This window comes from Merops nubicus, unplaced genomic scaffold, assembly GCF_000691845.1.
Source record: "Merops nubicus isolate BGI_N331 unplaced genomic scaffold, ASM69184v1 scaffold921, whole genome shotgun sequence".
NCBI classification, from domain to species: domain Eukaryota; kingdom Metazoa; phylum Chordata; class Aves; order Coraciiformes; family Meropidae; genus Merops; species Merops nubicus.
The window spans coordinates 1-9,040 of record NW_008585973.1 but is presented as its reverse complement, the minus strand read 5'-3'; the positions used below and the strand labels follow the sequence as shown (position 1 = coordinate 9,040).

Sequence of the window (9,040 nt, the reverse complement as noted above, 5' to 3'; positions counted from 1 at the left end):
TGAGCCCCTGCTTCACCTGAGTGAAACCATGGAGCGCACCCCCCTGCAGTGCAGGGCCGAGGAGGGCTGCAGGGCGGGGCGAGGCTGGACAGCCCAGCAACACGCGCTCCTCCAGCACAAGGCTTGTTGAACTTGCTCCTCTACCTCCTGACTACACTTCCATCTCTGCAAAATATAGTCACTCTTAGCATCAGGCCATAAGAAAGTGCTCAGCTGAAGACGGTGGAACCTTCTACACAATACAGGCCACAAAACTGCCTGTAGATCTTATTTAATGCCCGTATGGTGTGGTGAAACCACAGCACACACCGCTCCTGTGCACAGGTCAGCAGTTTGAAACTCATCCTGAAGCAACAGCTTTGCCGCGCTAAGAGAATTAAGCAGCTGGGCTTGTGAAAACCGTCATCGAAAGAAGTTGTTGTGGTTTTAGAGATTCTTAGTTATAGCGTGTAAGCAAACACTGGATGAATTCAGTGGAGGAGAGTACATCAAAGTCTCCTCCCAAGGCAGTGCACATCTGTTTGTGAAATGTATCTCACACTGGTCCTTCTGCCAGCTGTTTCCTTGGGTGTTGAGACAGGATCTTCATTTAAAATATCAAAGTAGTAGTGTGGCTGGTACAGCACCGCTGGCAGTCCTGACATGCTCGTTTCTTGTGTCTCCAATATTTGATAGGGATCAGATTCAACTGCAAGATGAGAAGAATAAACAAAATTTTCAAACCAAGTATGATTCTGAGGTATAGATCTGGGAGTTAAGTCTCTCTCTTCATTTTCATTAGAGTACATCCAGGAAGAATTTTGAGCATCAGTCTTATCTTCTGCTGGCACTGGAGACAGCTGATTCCACAGATGTAATTTCTGGCCCTCGACCTTACTGTCCACTGCTAGCATGTCAGGAACACAGTCACTTATTTTCAATACTTTCTCAGAACCAATCTATAAGAGAACCATAAAACAAACAAACAAGTAAAAATACTCAGTGCAAGAAGCCTAGAGGAAAGGGATTGATTACTTCAAGCACTTCTGTCTGGAATTTTCAAATAAATGAAGAGAACTTGAAGGAAAACATACAGACTGTTCAACGGAAGCTGCATTTTATGTGGAATTTACCAGTATTTATTTAGAGATTTCTTTTTTAAGGAAGTTCAATGTGACTATGTAAGAAGGAACCATGTCCCTCTACTTTGAAGTAGACTGCCAGGTTTTTGATGTATGCAGCTTTTAGAAGAAAAGAAAAGGATACTAGATTATCAGTGATCTTACCTTGAACTCTTTGAATGACAGCACTTGGCTCTTGTTAGGACTAGGTATTACAGGACAGCAGCTCTCCTTCACCCTGGAAATAAGAGAGCCAAACAAACGACATTTTTGTTCCCTCATCAAAGCACATTCTATCAGCAGAAGCCACATGTAGATGTGTACAGAAACAGCAGCAGGTGATGAGCATCTCGGAAATGCCACAAGCCAAATCCTTACAACATCCACACAGCTGGACAGCCACAGGAAAAAATGAATGAGGCCTTAAAATGGGTGGGAAGCAACAAGCTGCAGCTGTGAACTAGACCAGTGACATCCTGTGCCCACCACAGAGAAGCGCGTTGTAACTTACCACCTCATCTTCCAGCGGCACACAGCTGCCACCAACGATGGGACTATCACTAGCAGGATGAGAAGATACAGCATGCTTGCTGTGGAAAAAAAATACTTTAAAAATGTGTTTTCAACTTCTCACCTGTTAAAGTCAATGTAGCCTAAGGTTCTGGGACAAAAGTAACATTAAATCCACATGGGATACCTGCCAATAACTCAGTGGTTATTTAATTAATAATTCAATAACAAAAACTGTGTGGTCTGTGGTTGCCAGATAGTTTGGCTGGAAGTTCTGGGATACAGCTGTAAATCTTTGGACCTTTATTTCCTTTAATAAAATTGAATTACTACTCGATGCTTTCAATTTTCCCTCGTGTTGGCATCTTAACAATAAGGGTAGATTTCAAAAATTAAAGACGACGGCAACCTCACTTAACTGTTTGGTTTAGGTTTTCTCCCAAGGCCCCAGAGAAGATGGATTGTAACCATGGGACACTGACAGGACAAACATACCTCCTGTATGGACACCCTGTACCACGCCAGGCACTACGGAAGCGTTTGTGCTCTCCTAGGATTTATACTGGCACATGAACCTCAGTACTTCCTGCCAGCTGGAAGACACAGCCTTGGGCTGCGTTTTTCACAAACGGCTGGGGCTACAACCAACAGGCCCAGGGGGAGCACTGGCTCGGGCCCTCCCTTCCTCTGCCCTGGCCAGTGTCCTCTCGCCCCTGCCAGCGAGTTTGTGTGTCTCTAACCACACACCACAGCAGGGAACGGGCACATCTTGCATTGTCCTTTTATCTGTGCTGGGTTAATTAAGTCCCCGTTTTGGTTCTCTGCATGACTGTATAAATCTCTGTGCCTGCATAGGAGAAAGGTAACTAATGGGAGCTGGAATATGGATACAGGAGACGGAACTGCCTCTGTGAGGGTACCATGAGGGTTTAGACACTGTTCTGCTAGTTAGTCTAAGACATGAAATCTGGGGCGAGCCAATGCTTCACCCTTTCCTACTCGTCCTCTTTCACCTCCACCCCTAACAAATATTTCAAAACCAGGCATCTGCCATTTGGATTGTAAATTTCACAACCCTGACTAGTGAGTGGTATTTTCAGGGGAACACAACCACAGGCAAGTGATTTCCTGTTCTGCTTTGACCATCAAATCTGCCCAGTGCACAAACTACACTGCTCAAGCCAAAAACCCTTTCCTACTGACTTATGAAGGAGTTAACTTGGCAACAGATTTAAAGACTGATGAGCATAAGAATCAACATAGAAGCTCAAGAGTCCATACAGAAGTTACCTGTTGGCACACAGGTATGCAATTTTTCACATCACTAGAAAATTAGTTAAACCCAAATGCAACTCTTGAATGCATTCTACGAACAGGACTCACTAGTCATGCAAATATGCATACATTAAGCTACTGCCCAGAAACATACAGGACTTAAATAGGGACACAAAATTGCTTTCATTCTGAAATTAAAAAAAAAAAACCCACACAGCTACTTAAAAAGTATCAAAATGCAGTGTTGGTGTGCACATTTCTTTTCTCAGTTGCATTCTCTGTCAAATGCACATTACACTGAATTAAAAGTTTTCGCTTGAGAAGGGAGGATTACTCCAACCTTTTAAATCATTCCATCCTTCTGCTAGGAGACAGACTTTCCGCAGGGAATACTCACAGTCAAAGGGTGTATCTATGTATATGAAGTTGGCCGTGGGAGTCTCTCCTCCGCCCGTATAGGCTTTAACCGCCAGCCTGTACTTGGTGTTTGGCAGCAGGTGTTCCACCCTGTATCGCTTCTCTTCAGGGTTCTCAACTGTGTATTTACACAGCACTGAATCAACATCTACAATGGAACAGACACGGCAGAAACACAGAATCACAGAACAGTTTGGGTTGGAAGGGCCCCTTAGAGATCATCTAGCTCTACCCCACCTGCCAAGGGCAGGGACACCTGGGAAGCCTGTTCCAGTGTCTCATCACGGTCAAAGTAAAAAATTTCTTCCTTATAGCTAATAAATCTAACCTCTTCCAGTTTAAAAACATTATCCCTTGTCCTACCACTACAGGCCCTGGTAAAAAGTCTCCCTCTATCCTTCCTACAGTCACCCTTTAAGCATTGAAAGGCTGCAATAAGGTCTCCACAAGATGTTACAGGTTAGTTTAACTGAGACCTCTAGGCCACTGAAATGACAGAACATTTGGATCCTGCCTTCTCTGTAATTTGCACACTTTCTTCTGAGAAGGATGATGCAGCCTGACTCATGGCCACTGGGCTGAACTCACTTCCCTTCTAACTGGACTGTCCACAGCATAGCCCATCCTCTGACCATATGATAACTGCTGTCAAAAGCTGCAGCTGTTCCTTTTAATTTCCTTTTACTAGAGCTTTTTAACAGAATAATTTGGGGTTTGCCATTTCCTTTTTTTGCCTTAAGTTTCAGTCAAGTCCTTAAGTCCTTAAGCTTAAGTCAAGTCCTTAAGCTGAGGTCAAGTTCTTTGAAGATAATTGTAAGCAAGAAGTCTCTGCCTGAAAAAAAAAAAAACTATTTTGCCTCTCAATTGTGTAGCTGCTAGACCCCAGGGACAAAAGGGTTAGCTGAGACCTCCTATTGCAAGTCACACCACTAGTCTTTCTAGCTCAAACTGAAAAGCAGGAAACTGTTGATTTAAAAATTTTAAAGCCTGACTGGGATGACTTCCAGGATTACGGTACTTCTATGTTTAGTTGAGTTCTGTCAGGAACACCTACACAAACCTCCTTCAGTTCAAACAAAGCTTTTCAGGTTGGCACTAGTCTAATCAGCTGAGGAATCTTACAAAGGACATGATGACCCAACTGAAAGAAGAGGCAAGGAAAAAAAAAAAAAAAGCTTGAACACGTTGGAAACATCTGAAAATTATAAAGGAGCAAAGTCATCTGGAGCAGTTTTGAGTGTTGAGCAGGAAGATCAGATATAAAATTTTAAACCTGGCTCTGTGCCACCCCACAGCTCGGTTCTGCTGAAGGAACTCCACCATACAGCACAGCAACAAATACTTTCAAAAAGAATTTAAATGGGGAATTTACACAATGCTGTAATTCTGAAGGAAATAAATTGTATCCCATCTGTTTCTAAAGTACCCCAAATCCTTGTAAAACTAATGTGCTTCCTATGACTCTCATCCAAGGAGACCTCAAACAGGTGTTTTCGAAATTTATCCAGAACTCAGACCACAAGAGGCAGAAACTCCTCGTACAGCACCGCAGGAATCGTTTCTAGAGCTCACACTGGAATTAAAAAAAGCTGCGGACAACAGGACTGGGGCTATAAATCTGTATAAAGCCAGGTCCCACATCCACTCCTTAGAACCTCAGGCATTAGAGAGGAATCAAAGCAACTGGCGTTGAAATCTGCATATTGCCTAATGAGCCAATTTGCCTGCCTAAAGCAAACTTTCCACTAGGCTGCAATACCGGCAACAGCCACAAAGTGTTTCACATGCAGCAACGACACACATTCCTAAGCCCCAGGGCTCAGTTACCTGGAAGAACGTGTTTTTTGGATCCTTTCAAACTGCAGTCCCCTTGTACAGGCGACACATAAACATGGTAGCCTCTTACAAAACCAGGCTGTGACTCATTCGTGCGATAAGAATCCCAAGACAGCGTTACTGCATTGAGGGTCAGCTCCACCTTTTCCACAACAGGGTCAAACAGAGGAGCTGGAAGAAGAGAAATTCAAGATAAACTTGCCATTATTCTTCAAGAATATTTATCTTCTCACTTGAAGCATGTTTAAATTCCCATGCGGTATTTCTGTTTATAACTTACTTGTATTTAAAAGCTGAACAAAGCCAAAGCACTCCACAAAACCTGTCAGCTTTACAGAGCATTCAAGCAGCTCACACTGTTCACAAATCAGTGACTGCTATTCAGTGATTACATCAAACATGTCAAATGACACAGTCAAAGATCCTTCATGGAGGGCCATGTACGTTGTTGTACAAGGTTTAAATGCTCCACTGATGATACAGAAACAACACAGCAAATACATTTTCAGCTAGTTGAAGAAGGAAGGCTGAAGAATTCTTCTGTTTGTGACAGATGAATTTAGCACATACACAAACTCTGAATATGTTTCCAACTTACGTAGCTCCCTGAGATAACCAGTCTTCTTCTCCAGTAAGGAGGCTCTATTAGCAACAGATCCGTAGACACCAAAGTTGTATCTTACCCCCGGAACAAAAGCAGCTGGAAAATAGTGGAACTCATTTCAAAACTAAGTTACCAAAGCCTTTTGGTTTGGTTTTGCTTTTACTGAACTGCATTCTACAATGGATTTAAATCCATTACAATTCTTCTGCGCTATTAAAACAACTGAAGAAGACATAGAGTAAACAAATTCCTTGTGTACATAAAAACTGAACACATTTATTCTGCCTGGAAGAGAGAACTCGGGGCGGGGGGGGTTAGTATATTTTGTTGCCCTAGAGTATTTACGATGAGTGCACAAAAGACTCTGAATGCACCAAAGAGCAAGATCATTTCACTTTCATTTCTGGCACAGGCAATGGTTGTGTTTTGGACTGTTTAATGTGGACATACACCCATGCAATAGCATTCCATGTTATCTTCACTGGCATCACTCCTGTTCATATTAACCAAGTGCAACCCAACTGACTGACGGGACAATATTTTTTCATGTGTTATCAGACTCTCCTTCAGTAAAGACACAGGGCCCCATGAGTTTGTATGAACTGCAATGCAGTTCCTTTACTGCATAGCAGAACGTGTTCAGTCAAATTTTGTTCAAACGTGTTTCATTCCAACATGAACTCAGCCTGAGAGACAGGAGGAAGGTTCCATCCTTGCCGCTGAGGAAGCATATCAGAGCAACTTTCACACAGCCAGAAAGGACTCAGATTTTAATGGCCAGCACCAGAATGAAAAACACACAACTGGTCCTAAGCAAGGACTGCTGCCAAGACACGTTATTTGTAGCACACTGACAGCACTAAACCTCTCACTACACAGTGGGTGTTTGTTAAATTGCCCAACTGTAAATTTCTGACCCATGTTACAGTTAAGGCACAGTTCCATTTCACATCTCTCCTGGTAAAAGATTTTCAATTCCTTCATTAACCTCACCATCCTCCTTCAAGATGTTACTACAAGCAGCTCAGAATAATTTTTCTCTAAAATACTACAGACTTTTCTAAAATCCTGTGCTGACTTCCATGGCTTAATGGTGCTGGGACATTTGTTGTGTCTAGTTTATTTGCTAGGCAAAACACAATGCCACAGGCCTTTGAAGAATTACACTTGCATTGCACAGACTTCAATATTCTACAGGATTTGTTTCCTGAATTCGATTAATGGCCACAGCATGAAAGATTGCTGTACAGACATCAGAAAGAAAAATTGTTTGGCTTTCACCTGAGTTGATCAGAGCACTGGAAACGTTGGGCCCAAACCTCCTCCACTGCAAATCACAAGGCTGTGACATTGGAAAGTCACACCAATCAATAATGTAACTGTCATATATGTGTCTGGGCTCCCAGGAAATAAAAATTCCATCATCTGTACCGTTAACCTGTTCTTCTTTAAGCTCTTCAGTGCCTAGGAATGAACAAAACAGAGTTTCTATCATTTTCCTGCATGAGATATCAGATTCATAAATGAAGATCAACGTAATTTCTATGCTAAGCTGTTAAAACAATAAAAAAAACCATGTTGCATTCCTTCATTATTAGACATATGGGATCCTCCACATTCTGAAAGCTGATCTCTTCATATGCTGAAAGCTGACAGCTCAAAAACCACCCAGTAATTACTACTACATATTTATAAAAAGAATTCAACTGCAGAAACCTGGAGTTTTAAACAGAAAGTCACAGCAAGCCAATTACACACAAGAATTCTGTGCGAGGCAGTGGCTGCACCTTCATGGCACTTGCCACGGGCCCGAGGCCCCAGTTTAAGGCAAACAGATTTTCTGTTGTAAGGGACAGATCAAGTCACTTAAGTTTAATAGACATACAGCTACCACCCTGTAAGCAAGAACAGAGTAATAATTTCCAGACAGCATTGATGTGAATTAAGAGGCCAGGTTAATTTGTTTCCCCAAGATTATAAATTATCCCTTAAAGTAGGCAGAAGCAAAACTCTTGTAATGGAATTCTAACTGAAAATACTCCTGCAGTTACCTGTAGCTCTAGGGATGATCAATACTGAAGGAAGTGAAAAATTAACATTGTTTTTTGCCTTGATACTGATTCTGTAGGAATAGTTGTCAATGAAAATCCTTGTGCTGTTGCAGATTGATGCAAGTGAGATGCTTTCAGGTTTAGAGCCATCTTCTTTTTCCCAGGTTAGTTCATATGAAATATTTTCTCCATTTGCTTGAAAACTTGGTGCTTGCTAAGGAAGATGTTATGGAGATAGACATTAATTGCTTAGTAAATTTTGGAAAAAAAAAACAAACAACAACAATCAACCAACCAACCAACCAACCAGTTAGAACTTGAAGTAATTAACCGGATGTGTTATTTCTCTAAGAATCGAAACACTTATTTCCATACATGCATACATATACTGGTTTAGAAGGAAATGCAGAAATCTCCATAGTGGGATTTGTCTTGTTGTAACACTTAGAAGTATGCGTCTGAAATGCCAGGACAGCACACCCTCATACAGATACATACATTCTGAAATACCTTAGATTTTAAAAGACATATTCATACTGAACTGCTATTAAGTGCACAGGAACTAAAATAAAGCTCATGAGAAGTTCCCAACCCCTTAATGAAGGGTTTTGTTTCTGTCTCTGTAACCGTGTCTCACCTTCCAGAACAAGGTCACGTTCTGCCCCCCTGAAGCTGATGTAATTTCTCTCCAGATGTCCAGTTTCCCTGATGGAGCTGCAATAAATACAGCAAAACTAAGATCCTCTAGGTGCAGAATGGATAAATCATTTTATTGCTTCCTCCCATTGGAAGAAATTTCACCCCCAAAACTTCTTTTTCCCTCATCACTGCCAGGTCTTGCCAAAACATTATCCTTTTATTTCCTTCTGATATGAGGCCATTCCCCCCTTCACACTTTTTTCTGAATGAATGTCTGGTTCATTTTCATAGAAAATCTTTCCTTGCTTGCAGTTCCCAGATGCTTGTTCCCACCTCTGCACTGTTCCTCCAGCCCTCACAGAACACTGTTAACTCAGTCTGCCCAACCTCCTAGTTCCACATTTTCCATTGCCTGCACTGGATAAAATGGCAGAGACTGGTAGGCAGGTGTGGTGGTTTAAACCCAGGCGGGAGCCGAGCACCACCACGGGGCTGTTCACTCAACTCCCCAACCCGGGAGGTAGGAGGGGGGGGAAATACAAACCCCCGTGGGCTGGCATAAGGAGAATTTAATACAATGGCACAGAAGGAACAATAAACAACAGCAG

The 9,040-nt window shown here is 42.2% G+C and overlaps 1 protein-coding gene across 1 annotated transcript; it reads right to left on the bottom strand.

Moving 5' to 3' along the window:
* Positions 1-488: 488 nt before the first annotated feature.
* LOC103780787 (oncostatin-M-specific receptor subunit beta-like) lies at positions 489-8,507 on the bottom strand (the record flags this gene model as incomplete). The annotated part of the gene is made up of 9 exons (XM_008948476.1): positions 489-938; positions 1,266-1,338; positions 1,612-1,686; positions 3,279-3,450; positions 5,130-5,309; positions 5,737-5,838; positions 7,024-7,206; positions 7,794-8,007; positions 8,431-8,507. Coding segments are annotated over 9 exons (1,526 nt in total), but the record flags the coding sequence as incomplete, so codon positions are not given.
* Positions 8,508-9,040: the final 533 nt, after the last annotated feature.